Source organism: Monosiga brevicollis, genomic scaffold (genome assembly GCF_000002865.3).
Source record: "Monosiga brevicollis MX1 MONBRscaffold_11 genomic scaffold, whole genome shotgun sequence".
Classification (NCBI taxonomy): domain Eukaryota; class Choanoflagellata; order Craspedida; family Salpingoecidae; genus Monosiga; species Monosiga brevicollis.
In genome coordinates, this window is record NW_001865048.1 from 98,915 (window position 1) to 113,129 (window position 14,215).

Consider the following 14,215-nt stretch of genomic DNA (forward strand, 5'->3'; position numbering starts at 1 on the left):
TGGGGGGGGGGGGGGTTAACAGACGACGGACACGACAGGAGCTGGGCGGCAAACAACGTCGTACTTGGTGAACATGAAGGGGATCAGATGGCCCAAGTGCATTGCCTGAGAACTGGGCCCTAATGGCGAGGGTGCATGGATGTGTCATGCATCAAGTCTTGGGGTGTCACGTGCAGCGATAGAAAGGCACACGAACACTCACCACGACCAGTGTAGAGGTAGATGGGCTTGCCCTGCTCTTTCAGATCGAGGATGCGATCAAACTCGCGGTGACTGAAAAAGATGTTGCTGAAACAAAGGTGATCCAGCATCGAAGAAAAGAAACAAGAAGGGATGGAACGCAATCCGTCATGAGTGGACGTAGTGTTGAAAGACAAAGAGATGCTGGTTCTGCGCGATCAGAGCAGTCGAGCGCAAATTGCTAACCGGCGCAGGAAGTGGTGGATGGGCATGCCCAGCTCCTTCATGCTACAGCACCGGGCAAACAAAGGCAACAGTGAGGCGACGGACCCGACTCTCCAGGATTGTAGCAGCAGACCCGGCTTACCGATCGATGTGCGTCGTCTCCAAAAGCTTGCTGCCAAAGTCCTCTGCAAGTCGTGTCAATCCGTGGTTAGCATCGAGACGAGTTGCAGATCGGCACGACGGCCATTGACACGCACCAACAAGCTTGTTGTAATCAACGGCCCCGTCGGCCTGCACCTCCCAGGGAGTGACAATCTGGCCTCCTGCGGGCGGGGCGGCACCGGCTCCCTCAGCGGCATCGGATGCGTCGGCGGATGCCGGCTCTGCGGGTTCGGCAGCAGCCACTTCAGCTTGCTTCTCCGCCTGGCGCCGGCCACATTCGCACGTGAATGAGACGCGCCCACCAGCTCTGGGAAAGGAGACGAGCGGGGTTGGTTCAAGGGCACAGACATGCGCTCCGCACCTTCTTTTCCTTGCGGTCGGCCTTGAGCTTTTGCTTGCGCTCCTTTTTAAAGTCGGTGGGCGGGCCCAGCTTGGCGGTGAGAACGCGTTCGACAGCGGCCTTGACGGTGGCACCAGAGGCAAAAGGAAGTTCGTTGCGCACGCTACGCATAATGTTAAACTGATGACCCCAGCCGTTGGCTGCGAGGGCATCAGCGTCAGCCTCAACGGCCTGAGCAGTGACGGCTGCGATAGTTTCATCACTGGGGATGGCGCCAACGCCACCGGCCGTGCGGAGGTCATCCATGCTGAAGGCTGCATCGTCTGTGCAGTTCTTGGCATAGTTCATAGCACCTAATTGAGTGGGGCAGGAGACATAGACGGAGCCGGAGACGGGTGTGAATGAGGATCGGCACCAATTTGTCAAGACTCGGGCTGAAGCGAGCAACAGCCATACCAGCCAGTTGTTCAGGTGTGGCAATGCCTTGGTCAGCTGGAGCAAAGAGAAGATCCAAAATGCCACTACGGGATGGGGCGCACAAAGCAAGAATAAAACGAAGGACAAGTGAGCGCGATAGGGCACCTGCCTGGGATATCCCACGGGGCGGGGCAAAAGGAACGCACTGGCGAGCAGCTTCACAGGCGTCCATCTTGAGCTTTGAGGCAAGATCAAAGATGGTTTTGCCCTGCGCAGCAAGGCCCTCCTCACCACCGCGGCGCTTGGCCTGGCATAACAGGCCAACAAGCAGGCACGATGACGCGTGTCAGGACGACGAGGCAAAGGCACAAAGGCAGATGATGAATCGGGCGTACCTCATCCAGGAAGAAGCGGCAAGCCGCGTCGACATCCTTGTTCTTGACAGCTGATTGAGCGGCCTTTTGCGGCACGCCCAACGCCACCAACTCTTCCACTTGAGTCGCCATTGTGATCTGCCGCGCCCGCAAACGCGGAACCATGTGCATGAGGCTCTGAACTCGGTTGCTCCCAAGTTATCGTCCCCTTCCCCTCACACCGCGAGCCTCACACCACAACCAGCCAATAGCATGCACTGGACAACCATCCAAGACACCACCACCCCACACCGATACAGTACCCCTCCCTCCACCCCGCCACAAGCAGCCACAAGCAGCCACAAGCAGCCCCCCCGTCCCCGTCCCCGTCCACACCGACCGCACTGCCAAAGAGGGCGGAAACTCGCTCTCTCGCTCTCTCTGTCTCTGTCTCTCTGTCTCTCTCTCTCTCTCTCTCTGTCTCTCTCTCTCTCTGTCTCTCTCTCTCTCTCTCTCTCTCTCTCTCTCTCTCTCTCTCTCTCTCTCTCTCTCTCTCTCTCTCTCTCTCTCTCTCTCTCTCTCTCTCTCTCTCTCGCGTACCTTGTGTACCTTGTGCATGAGAGGAAAGAAGAAAATGGGAAAAAACAAGTGTTGTTGACGACTAGACGAGATTGTCATCAGCAAAAAAAAAAAAAATCGCTCTCTCTCAACTCCTCATCCCTCTTAACGCTCTCTCTGAAAGTCTCTCTAAAGTTGAAAGTCTCTAACGTCTCTCTCTCTGAAAAAGTTTCTCTCTTTCTCTCGCTCTCTCTCTCTCACTTTTCTCAAATTTCGCCCAAAAAAAAGCAAAAAATCAGAAAAATAATTTTGAGCAGCAGCCGGTACGTCCCCGCGCGCGCGCGCGTGTGTGTGTGTGTGTGTGTGTGTGTGTGTGTGTGTGTGTGTGTGTGTGTGTGTGTGTGTGTGTGTGTGTGTGTGTGTGACGCCGAGACGGTGGCGGTTGTATCGTGCTCAGGCCGGGGCAGGAGCAGCGATGAGGACAAACCCACACGTAGAGGGTGACGCATACATACACACACAGACACAGGCACGTTGAAGTGTCTACAGTGTGTGGCGGCTCATGTGTGTTGGATGCTGAATGGGCGGCAGGTGTTGGGGGTTTGACTGGCGCGCTTCCGGCCTGAAACGGCAAGATGGGGGGGCAGCACTTGGATCAGATGCGAATGCTGCAGGTCACCGAGTATCTTTTGAATCGACACCGCGCTTTGCAGCCCCATGTCGCTCAGCTGGCGGCTGTGCGCGCCGTGTTGGCGGCTGTCGTGCTGCTCTGGTCACACACGTACGTCTTCTCGGCCGTTGACTTGCACGCGGGTTGTTCAGACCCTGGCGAGCGTTTTGCATGTCGCACTGACAGACCACCCCCACCCTCTCTTCTCCTTGCCCCTCACCCCCCTCAACTACCCCCCGCTCACACACACACACATGCACGCGAGCATGTTTTCTCCTGTTCATGCAGCGCAGTGCTCATGTCTACTCGCGCGTCTGTGCTTTGTCTTGTCCAACGCAGAGTGGCACTTTTCCTGAGCACCTTTGTGCCGGCCATCGACCTTGACATCCTGGACCAGCTATGTACGGTGCAAGCTCGCGCCGCACGTTCCACCACACCCCGCGTGGCCCCTCCTCACTGTGTTGTGTCGCGTTCATAACAGGCTTGCTGCTGAGCTTTCTCGCCTTGCTCGAGGCGGCTTATGTGTTTGCGCGCCGCCTCTACTATCAAAACTTTGTCCCGGCCAGTTTGGCAGGCCTCTCTGATGACCAGTATCGCCTACTCTGCGTACCAGACGAGGTCAAGGCCTTGGCTCGCGGTGTACCTCAGAAGCAAAAGCCCGCTGATGCGTCCCAGGGGCGACCTTCAACCACTCAAGTCCATACGCCCCATGGTGGGACTGCGTCTCGCAACAACGCCTGGTGCGACTTGCGCATCCTACCTCGCTTCTGGCTGCCATCACCCCCCCGTTCCTTCCATTGCACCGTCCATCGGACACGCCTTGCGTGCACTTGACTCATTTTTTCGTTGCCCCGTATTTCTCATTTTTGCTTGACAGGCGCCAACGTCTGCACGACTCACCCATCACCAGCCCAGTCCAGCAGCGAGGCAGCGTTGGATCCCCGTTTGGCAATCGTCTGAATGAGAGTGGTCATGATCACAGTGGCATCTTCTCTGAACCAACTTCCCCCATGACTTCGCCCCGGGTCTATCGACGCTCGGCCAGCTTCAAGTCCCCTACCAAACACAAGGGCCGCGTATCAGACGTCTTGAGCCTCACACGCTATCTTGACACAAGTCAACAAAACTCCACCCTTGCAAACAGTGAGTGCATCTCCCTCCCCATAGCGCGCTGACCTGCCCCATTCTCCAACCTCAACCCATCGTACTTCCCGTCCCATCCCTCAAATTACTCTTGATACAGATGACCTGTCAACGCCGCGTGAGAACACGGCCGTCTACGACATGGTCAACAACCTCGGCACAAACCTGACGCGTGCCGTCAAGTACTTGACTGCCGTCAAGTATGTGTCTGGCTTTGACTGAGAGTGGCCTCGCGGGGGTCAGCTCGCTTGGGCTTCCTCGCTCTGACCTTGTACCTGTGCATGACAACCTAGACCCCGAACTGCGCCCAAAGCTGAAAAGCGCGACCGCGATGACCTGTCGGGCGATGAGGTCAGCGCTTTGCCCCTCCAAATGCCGAGCCACCCTTGTTTTGATTTTTTTTTTTTTTTTCCATGAAGGGCAGATGGCCCCTTGGTTTTTTTCTCAACTGCATGTATGTCCTGTTTCAATTCCATCTTCCCACATCATCAGGTTTGGAAGCACTTGCGCATGTCGTCGTCCCAGGTCGCCACTGCCACCGAGCGCTGTCAGATGGTATGATTCAAACCTCGGTTACACCTCCTCTGAAAGAGAATAGCCTGTCTCTTCACAAACTCCTCGCCTCTTGTAGTGGATCACACATGCCGTGCTTCGGCCCGTGGCCAAGGAAATTCGCCACTTAAACACCGTTCTTCGCAAGTTGGTTTTAGCCCCAGACCACAATTCGCGTGCTTTCCCCCCCTTTTCACACTTCTGTTCACACGCTCACCCCGTATACCAATGCCACTTGCGACCAGTGCGCGTCTCTCGTCTCGTATTGGCTCGTCAAGCCTGACTCAGATTGAAAAGCTGCATCTGGTACGATGCCGCGTTCAATGCTGCGTGCCCGGTGATGCATTTACACACTCGGATCAAACCAGAATCTTACTCACTGGTGCTTTTGCGCCGTTGGCCCACCGCACAGGACGATCCGGTTGCTCTTCAGCGCTTGTTGCCATTCTTGCGCCTTCACGACGCGCAAGATTACCTCGTTGGCCGCTTTTTTGGTGCGTGGCGGCTCATCTGCGACATGTTTGCACTTTGGTCGACATTTGTGCTCTTACGTGGCGCTCCTTGCTATGCTGGCAGCCTTGGCCGACCAAGAGGGCTACAACTGGCAGGGTGGCGGTGACGTGAAGGATCTCAATGGCAACATTGTATCTTGGAAAAAGGGCTATCCTACGGACGCTGAGGTATGTACAACCGCCCCCTTTTTTTTTATGGGCTACCACGCTGGATGAATCCTCACGGCTTGCCGAAATGACTTGCCGACAGATTTTGTTTCACTCGCTATGCTGCTTTTTAAATGATCCATCCACGCTGTACGTGCCACGTGCGTACGACACCGTGGAGCAAGAGGCGCGCTCCTTCAGCTCTCTGCACGTCATCAAGCACCCCGAGGTAACTTGCACGTGGCTCTTTTAATTCTCCAATGCACGCGCGTCCACAATCCTCATCAAATTTGGCAACACAGACAATCGATGACATGAAGCGACGTCGTGACAAGACGCAGGTCTACATCTTCAAGACCGAGTACGCACACCCATGGGCACAATTTATCGGTCGGCCATTCATCCCGCAAGACGATTCCCCTCCCTCTCTCACTCGGCTTTGCTCTTGTGGTGTATAATCCCAGGAGTGAGCTCCCGCATTTCAAGCTTGTCGTCCAGGATACAGATCCCCAGTATCACCAGTGGAACCTCGCCAAGGTACTTTCGAAAGCTTGACACTCTTTTTGCAATGCAGCATCATTTGCGTTTTCCACCGCTCGCTTCGTTTTCTCATTCCGTTGCTTCCTGGTCCCACCTATGGTCTCCAGGGACGCAACAATCTCTTTCATGTTGTCGTGGCGCTTTTGCGCTTTGTGCGCCTACGCCAAAATGGTCGCATGGACTACTTTGCAGACCGCTCGTTGGAGCAGCATGACCTAAACATGCTCTGGATCGTTGATTAGGGAAAGTGCGTGTGTTTAGCCAACCAACGTGAAGGAGGATTTGCTCTGAAAGTGACCCTGTACGCCCACAACACCGTCGAAACAAGAGAAAAAAGGACTGGGTTTTGTATACAATCGCATCAGGTTTGACTTGATCTTTGCGATGGCTTTGGGGTGAAGACGACCTGCAACAAACGAAACAAATCGAACAATAATGGAAATAGGGTCCTGCAGAGGATCAGCTTCAGACGATTGGACGTGTGCATTAAAGAACCCTGACTGGAGGGCAACCTTGCAAGACCTTGAAGGCGGAGAGGGAAAGATGCTGCGAGACTCTGGTTTCAACTTTTCAAACAGGTTGGTTGTATTTCACACTATCGATAGCCAAGTGGCTTGACGTTTGCACACACTTGGATACAAATTTCAAGCAAATGCTTCCCTCAGAGATATACTTTTACAGACGCGCGTCCTGGAGGACGTGGTCGACGAGACGCTTGTAGCGCCAGTGATCACCTTGCAACCGGCGAAGGCGGATACCATGCAGGCCAAGCCGACTAATCTTCTGCACCGCCATCTCCCAGCTCACATCCTCCTCGGCTTCAGAGAAGTAGCTCCCGCGGCGACGGCGATCGCCAGACCCATCCGAGTTTCGCGTACGGCACGTCAACGTGTTGCGGTCCAGCTGATGAGGCACAAGATCATCAGGTGGCAAGGTGACGGGGTGAGAACGGCACCCCACAGCACACACATACACACACACATGAGCGCAGAAACGATTCGTGGCGACCAACCTCAAAGTCTACGCCATTGCGGCGCAAAGCTCGCTGCAACTCGGCCATGACCCGGTCATAGGGCAGAGACGAGGTAGTGGCCGCACCAAAAGAGCTGACCATGTGCGTGCATGACAAACGAGGCAGAGAAAATGCAAAGAACAAAAGGGAGCAAACAAAAGAGGGCAGTTTCTATGAGTACAGAGGCATCCACAACCTTGGATGGCTCCCGTTCACGCGCATCTACTCACCTGGAGCTTGTGGCCTCAGTCGCCAAATCCAAAGCTTTGACATCAACGACGCGAGAGGCCGCCGACTGCCGAATGGTGGCGGTCGTGACCGACTTGGCACGGCGTCGGCCACTGCCCTCACGCGAGAAAGGTGAAGGCAAAGCATCATCGCCCGGAGCCAAGTGCTCAGCCGAGCCACTGCCGGAGCTAACGGTCGCGGTAAGATGCGCGACGTGGGGTCCCATCCGCGATGCCAACCCAGTCGCAGAGGGCGGCGTCGAGCGGCGGGTGGGTTGGTGGGGGTTCACGGTCTGCTCCAGCCATTGCGGGGGCTGTGATTGGTCCGGTTGCGTCTCAGCGTCGTCAATCTTGATGGCCAAAGCTTCGGGTTCGGGATCAGCAAACACTTCTGAAATGGTTGTGGGAGTGACCACACGCGAAGCTTCTTCTAGCTCGACGTTGCTATCATTGCTCAAGCGGTTGTTGGTGTTGCTCGACGTTTGGCTCAAGCGTGAAGTGTCACTATCACGCCGCGCCGGGGTGGAGCCGACGGAAACTTGACTGGCGCGACTCTGGCGCCGGGCCCGCGCTGCGTCACTGCTACGACGCATCATGAAGTCAGGTACATCGTGCACGGGTATCGTCTCAGCCGTGGAGTTGAGCACTGTGACCTTTGTACATGACAGGCGTCGAGCGCGCGGAGAGGTTTCGAGCTCCTCCAGGGGGTTATCGGAGCCATTCACAAATTGCATGCTGGAGCGGGACGATCGCCGTTGGTGGCGTCGAATTTGCCGCAGACGCTCAATCGCTTCTGGGTTGGTCTCAGAGAGATCACCAGTCGAGGCACGCATGGCCGTGGCACGTCGTGGCGCATGCAGGGGAGTGGCCGGCAACGAGACAGCAGTGGCGGGTGGCGACCAAGCTGGGGCTTCCATCGTCGCGACTGAGCCGTTGCTACGTGGCCGTGGCATCGAGTGCGGCGCTGTTGAGGGTGAGCCCGCGGGTGAGCCCACCGAAGCTGATAAGCGCTCACGGGAGTTGCTAGGAGAGGTCAAGAGACGCTGAGAGCTGGCCTGGGACACCAAAGCGCCGTCAATGGTGCGTCGATCGGTCACCACGTGATGGCCTAGGGTGCTGATGCGCCGAGGCCGGCCAGGACTCGCGAGCCCGCTGGGAGGAGAGCCGCCACCTCCATTGGCATTGGATGTTCGACTGACACGCCAGGACCGGGCCAGCCACAGACGATGAGAAGAACGCAAACTACTTTGGTGAAGTCAACCCCTAAAACAGCTTTGCTAGTCCCGAGGTGCGTTACAAGTGACATACATGCAACCGCCACCATCGTCAGTGGTAGAGAGTGAAAGGCGCGGAGTCTGCCGACTGCCCACTGTCCCTGCGCGTGCACCTATTGGGAAACATAATTTTAAAAAAAACCAATAAAAAAAAAAAAAAAAAAAAAAAAAAAAAAAAAAAAAAAAAAAAAAAAAACACCATCGTCAGACAGAGGTGGTGAATGGCAAGGCCCGGAGCCAGCCTGGTTGGGTCAGAGTGGAGCTAATCGGAATTCTGAACAAAATCAAGCCGTACGTGTGCCGGTTGAGGTGCTCAGCAACAAAGGCGATCGGCCGCCGTTGCCACTGTTTGAGCGACTGGGCAGTGCAGCCACGTAGCGGCGGATTTCTGTAGCCAGACAGCGGCCCGCAACAAGCAAATGGCAACAGTTTTGAGTGACAATGGTGCAAGGCAAGTACAGACGCGATGGGCGCATGGGCGGGGGATATGATCAGCGAACACCGTTCAGTAGTGTTGGTAGCCGAACGCTAGGTCGATACACTGACCTTCCTCTTTGGCACGCTCCTTGTCCTCTTCCAGGATTTGGTCAATCATAATGTGAAAGGCGGCTGTGAGACGCGTCATGCTGTCGCCTTGCAGGTCTTGATGAAGCTGCTCCACGTTTTCCCCCAATTCTAAAAACAAGGTCAGGCGGCGGGGCACGAGACACGGGGCATGAAACAAATGACACCAGACGAGAAAAGCCTCTTGGGAAGAGGGTCTTCCGAGCACAACGAGGCTTGACAACGCACCTTTGAGCCGCTCGGTGCAGCGTCGGTGTAGGTCTGTGCGCGCGTGGTCGTCGAGGCCACACCTGTATGGACTCTGGTGGCCTGAGCAGACCCAGGGGTGCTCCCAGATGTCATCGATGCTGAGACGTTGGTGGGGATCACGGACAAGGATTTTTCGCAGCAGGTCCTTGGCGCTATTTGTGAGGTTATCGGGAATCTCAAAATCGGCATTCTCAATCTTTTGCAGGTTGGTGACGGCGTTGTCCTCCTTAAAGGGCATTTCACCTGTCAGAATGGTGAAAATTATCACGCCGAGGCTCCACACGTCAGCCATGGGGCCAATGTATTTCTGATTGGCCAGAATTTCGGGTGCGCAGTAGGCTGGGCTGCCAACAAACGTGCTCATGAGGCCACCGTCCTTGAAGACGTTGCTAAAGCCAAAATCAGTGACCTTGATGTCGTCGTTGTCACCCAGGAGAATATTTTCGAGCTTGAGGTCACGATGGACAATACCCTTACGGTGGCAAAAGTCCAGGGCTGAGAGAATTTGCCGCACAAAGCGCTGGCCCTCAGACTCTGAGAGCCGGCGGCGGCTGATGAGGTAATCAAATAGCTCTCCACCTTTCAGGCACTCCAAGACCAGCATGACGGTACGTGGGGCACGGATGACATCGTAGAGGCGCACAACGTGGGGGTGCTGCAAAGTTTTTAGCGCCGTGATTTCTGACCAAGCGGAGGCATCTTCGGGGCAATCTTCGCGAGGGATGAACTTGATAGCGACGTCGCGACCCGTGAGGCGATGGGTCGCTTGGCGCACCTCGCCATGCTTGCCTACACCGAGCATGCTATCGTTCATTCCCACAATGGGGTGGCGGATGAGCCGAGTGTATCCGTGAGTTGAGACCACCGTCAAAAGGCTCAAGATGAGGACAACAACGAGCACGACGGCACGGCAAATAAAAAAAACCAGCACAAGTGGCTCGAGGCCCAAAGCGAAGAGCACGGCATCCAGCGAAAAAAAAAATGAAATAGAAGAAAAAAAAAGTACATGACGCGAAACAGGGGAAGCGGGTGACGAGAGCACATGGCCGAGGCATGAGGGTGGGCTAACAAGAGACATGTACAGTACGTACCGTCCCAGGGCGTAGTGTTCAGCAAGAAGGGCTTCAGCATCGACATCGGCGGCCATGTTGGCCAGGGTCCCATCGGAGGGGTGGTCTTCGTGGATCATTTTGATGGCAAAGGTGATGCCATCCGACAGAGCTGAGGCACGAGGCAACCGATCCTAGCTTGCGCCGGCACTCAGCATGACCTCGCCCCGTGTCGACGAGCCGTCTCGGGTACCCGGCCAAGGACCAGGCAGTGCGCACTCGTGCGCACTGGGGTGCGTGCCTCGTCGCCGGGCAAGCGCCTCAAGCCGAGTCTCTCAAATAATTCGGAAAAAAAGCGAGGAAGAGTCGGTTGCTCAAGTGTCGTGCGCTTGGCACCGCTTCAATCCCGCACACACAGGCACACAGCACAATGGGCAACAGCAAACTGTGCGTGCTGCCAAGGGTTTGCCGATGCCACTGTTCCTCTGGTTCGTCTAGACAGTGGAGCCCCGGACAGGCATGCGGCATGAGCCAAAGCCAAGCGCATGATATCCAGAAGAAAAAAAAAATTGGCAGCAGCCAAAGGGGCGCTCTCTGTCTCTCTCTCTCTCGCTCACACACCCCACTTCAAGTGCTTCCTCAACCATGAGATGTGTAAGCATCACGTCGCCCCGTCGCCCCGGTCCCCCCCCCTTGCTTCTCAACCCGCGCGCTGCGCCGGTGTGTCCAGCACAGACACACACACACACACACAACCAGACGCTCTCTCGCTTTTCACCTCGATCAGTCAGGAAAATAGATGAAAGAGAGCGTGACTGAGTCGAGCCAATCTTTAGAGAGAGCGATGGCTGCTGGGTACTCTTCAGAGGTTTGTTAAGGACTGAATCAATCTGCTTATTCAAAACGAAGGTAACATTAGAGGTGTAGTTATATAGAGTCACAGGAGCAGAGTAGCGTTCAAGAAAGTGTGTGAGATAAGAGATGTTGAATGACAGTTCTCACTCTTGACAAAGGACATTTAGTGCCAAGAGTGTGTCCGCTTCGAATGGCACTGACTGGTCCCTGGTATGCCAAGCCCCAGTGGCTTCGATGCAAGTCGCTGGGCTGGAACAGGCAAAGCTGAACCCAACCCAACCCATCAAGCATCATCCCCTTGGCTTTAGGGGGACAGGCATGGGCCAGTCTCAGCAATGGGCCCCTATGATGTCTTTACAGTAGAAGCTTCTCTCAACTTTTTTTTAAAATGTGCGGAGATGGTATGGGCTGGTAGGAGAATGGGGAAGATGAATTCAGAATCCTTGGGCTCTGACTTGCGCGCTCTTTCGAGGCACCATGCTTGGTGACTTGAGAAGAGGTGAGAGATGTCAGAGTGCCTTTGAAAATGACCGCCAGGTCAGGCCGGCTCGAGGTCATCCATCATGCAGCGGCCCGCTTGGGACAAGAGATAAAAAGGCTTGACTGCTGAGAATGACCTCGACTGCCGACCTGACCAAATTAATCAGGCAGCTGGTGGCCGTGAAACGGTTGACACCAACGCCTTCACCGGGGCGTCATCATGTGATGATGATGGTCATTGGTCCTGGCGGCCGATGAGCAAGATATGCGGGGTTTGCTCAGACCCCACTTGCGCACCAACCTGACCGTTCTGCATCCTTCCCATTCACACCTGTTGCGTCGCAAGTCCTCGCAGAGAAAAACGGCGCAGTACCACGAAATCACTCACACACGCACACACACACAAACACACAATATACAGGGCACACTTCAGCAAATGCTCGGCAAAGGGCAACCATGGGTGTGACACTCTGCCATTCAAGGCCAAAGGTCGGAACAAACGAGAGACAACAAAGATCGGTGTAAAACACGAGACGTCACATGTCCGACAGAACAGGTTTCAGTTGTCTTGGGTCATTCTACGCCCAGCTAGGAAAGCAAGGGAACCTCGACATCGACAAATTGCAGGCCTTCACTCAGGCGAGCTTGCTTTTGTCCTAAACAAGACGGCGCAAGTTGAGGGAATCCCGCAGTCTCCGCCTCGTTTTGGTATCAGAGTGCCGTATTGAAGTGAAAGCCAATCTATCTGACCTGCAACGACGCGGCCAATTTGCCAACATGGAAAGTTGTCAATGTCTTGAAGCTCGCGCATAAAAGCGGCGGCCTGGTGGGCTGGTAGCATGACGAGCAAGCCTCCCGAAGTTTCGGCTGAAAAGCCTTCGAGCAACTTGAAATTGAATTTCTCGTTGACAGCACGCATGCCTGGCAGGACTGAGCAAGAGCAACATGGTTTGCACTTGAATAAGCCATGCTCGACAACTGCAAAGCTCGGCAGAAGAAGAAAAAGGGAAATACACCGCAGGCCCGAGGCATGATCGTACTGGGCAACATGTCAAGGACCAAGTCGACCTCGGCCGTTTGGGCCTCGGCTAGGTTTTGCGCATGGCCGAGAATGCCGAAACCAGTCACATCTGTGGCGCCATGCGCGCCGTACTTGCGCATTAGACCTTGAGCAGAGGAAAATTCACAAACGGAAAAGGGCAAGAGCATGAGCACCATGCTGGTTTGAAAGCAAAAGCAGCGGGCTGGCTTTACCTGCGGCCCGGCGATTCAATTTGGCCATTGAAGCCATGGCCATATCATACGTGCGCTTCACTTGTTCCGGCGTCATGACATCCTTGATCTATACAGGAAGCATGACCATGAACTATTTTTGCTCGAAGAGGCTTCAGAGTAAACAATGCAGGCGGTTTAATGGTAAGCCAACTTACCGATCGAAGCCAGGTGTACCAAGCCATTGGTGGGCATTGACCGCAGGCTGGGTGCCCAGCGGTTTCGTCAGCACCAGGACGTCACCAGCCTGCCCACCCGTGGGCCTGGTGAAGAATGGACGCAAACATTACAGAAGCGGAAGGAAAGAAAAGTGTACCATGTGATGAGCAAAAGGAGGACAAGGCTCGTCAAAAAAACGTGGGCCATACATCACCAACATGATGTAGTCTTGGGGCTTGCAGACGGACGACGCGACCCCGCCAACAATCATCCAGGGATTGAGGACAGTTTGTCCGCCGGAAACGCGCGTGCCGGCATCACGGCAGGCATCTGGGGTGTTCAACAGATCGAGAGGGAGCGTACAACGGGAAACGAAGAGAAGCGTGTGAGCCCAAGCTCGGCAGCTCAACAGAACAATGACGAGTGACAAGCGCACCACGAAAGCCTTGCATCACCAAGGGCGTCACGACTTGTCGTTGTTTCGCCGACATGTTCAAGCTCAACGCTGGAAGAACAGGGGGGGAGGCGGAGGGCAAAGCAACACAGAACCAGCATGAGACACGGTGTGTGCGCCATGCGTTCGAACTGGCGGCTGCACGGGATGGAGGCGGAGTGAATACCCAAAAGCATGAGCACATTGTCACAGTGTTCAACACCCATGGCATACAAGTCGCTGAGCACATTGGCGGCAGCGATGCGGCCTTGCACATATGGGTCATCCACGAGCGGATAGAAAAAATCGGTTGTCTGCATGATACGAGACCCGTGGGACCAGCAGGAGGGTCGTGAGCGAGGGTGGTCTGAGTTTGTCCCTCGGCTGGAATGTGCATCAGGCTGGGTGACTGGTAGCGGTGAGCAATTTGGCCTACCTGAACGAGATGCATGTCTGGGTAGCGAGTCTTGAGCACGCAGCTGTCCAGGCCGATGCCGACCAGACTTTCGGCATCAGTCTCGTCCTCCCCGGACTGCTTGAGTTCTACATCACGGTCAGCAAGTGGCATCTTATCAGCACAAAGACCGGGCGTACAACAAGGCAAAAAGCAGAAGCAGGCGGAGCGCAGAGTGTGCGGAAGCGATATCAGGGGGGCACACACACCCTCGAGCAGAATGAGCAGTTCTGCTTGAGGAACTTTGCTAAAACGGCAAGCGGGCGCGAGAGAAGAAGTGAGGCGAGTCACCCCTGAACACCCAGCTAGGAGACTGCAAGGCAAACACAAGCAAGGCGGAGACAGGGTCGAACCAGCCTCAGCCCTTGAGCTTGGCGTAGTCGGTGAG

The 14,215-nt window shown here is 55.3% G+C and overlaps 5 protein-coding genes across 5 annotated transcripts in view; 1 reads left to right on the plus strand and 4 right to left on the minus strand.

The window, feature by feature from the left end:
* Positions 1 to 1,255, minus strand: part of MONBRDRAFT_32505 (uncharacterized protein) — a gene marked incomplete at its 5' end in the record, with an annotated part of 2,948 nt that extends 1,693 nt beyond the window's left edge. The window contains 6 exons of the mRNA XM_001746109.1: positions 65 to 119; positions 203 to 288; positions 427 to 468; positions 548 to 590; positions 663 to 828; positions 929 to 1,255. Of these exons, the coding sequence (XP_001746161.1) occupies positions 65 to 119; positions 203 to 288; positions 427 to 468; positions 548 to 590; positions 663 to 828; positions 929 to 1,255 (719 nt within the window). The remainder of the gene's footprint in view (positions 1 to 64; positions 120 to 202; positions 289 to 426; positions 469 to 547; positions 591 to 662; positions 829 to 928) is intronic.
* A 695-nt stretch (positions 1,256 to 1,950) lies between these two features.
* On the plus strand, positions 1,951 to 6,041 carry MONBRDRAFT_25625 (uncharacterized protein; the record flags this gene model as incomplete). Its single annotated transcript, XM_001745973.1, has 14 exons — positions 1,951 to 2,728; positions 3,387 to 3,645; positions 3,783 to 4,048; positions 4,149 to 4,248; positions 4,342 to 4,399; positions 4,541 to 4,603; positions 4,680 to 4,747; positions 4,846 to 4,906; positions 5,013 to 5,094; positions 5,177 to 5,280; positions 5,363 to 5,488; positions 5,562 to 5,620; positions 5,724 to 5,796; positions 5,907 to 6,041. 14 exons carry the CDS (start codon positions 1,951 to 1,953, stop codon positions 6,039 to 6,041), a joined length of 2,232 nt encoding a protein of 743 aa, XP_001746025.1.
* A 433-nt stretch (positions 6,042 to 6,474) lies between these two features.
* On the minus strand, positions 6,475 to 8,937 carry MONBRDRAFT_8402 (uncharacterized protein; the record flags this gene model as incomplete). The annotated part of the gene is made up of 5 exons (XM_001746110.1): positions 6,475 to 6,702; positions 6,812 to 6,905; positions 7,042 to 8,209; positions 8,608 to 8,700; positions 8,859 to 8,937. The coding sequence occupies 5 exons, from the start codon at positions 8,935 to 8,937 to the stop codon at positions 6,475 to 6,477; spliced, it is 1,662 nt and encodes a 553-aa protein (XP_001746162.1).
* A 379-nt stretch (positions 8,938 to 9,316) lies between these two features.
* On the minus strand, positions 9,317 to 9,927 carry MONBRDRAFT_25627 (uncharacterized protein; the record flags this gene model as incomplete). The annotated part of the gene is made up of 2 exons (XM_001746111.1): positions 9,317 to 9,348; positions 9,369 to 9,927. 2 exons carry the CDS (start codon positions 9,925 to 9,927, stop codon positions 9,317 to 9,319), a joined length of 591 nt encoding a protein of 196 aa, XP_001746163.1.
* A 289-nt stretch (positions 9,928 to 10,216) lies between these two features.
* On the minus strand, positions 10,217 to 13,941 carry MONBRDRAFT_8404 (uncharacterized protein; the record flags this gene model as incomplete). The annotated part of the gene is made up of 4 exons (XM_001746112.1): positions 10,217 to 10,346; positions 12,550 to 12,675; positions 12,764 to 12,851; positions 13,810 to 13,941. Coding segments are annotated over 4 exons (476 nt in total), but the record flags the coding sequence as incomplete, so codon positions are not given.
* Positions 13,942 to 14,215: the final 274 nt, after the last annotated feature.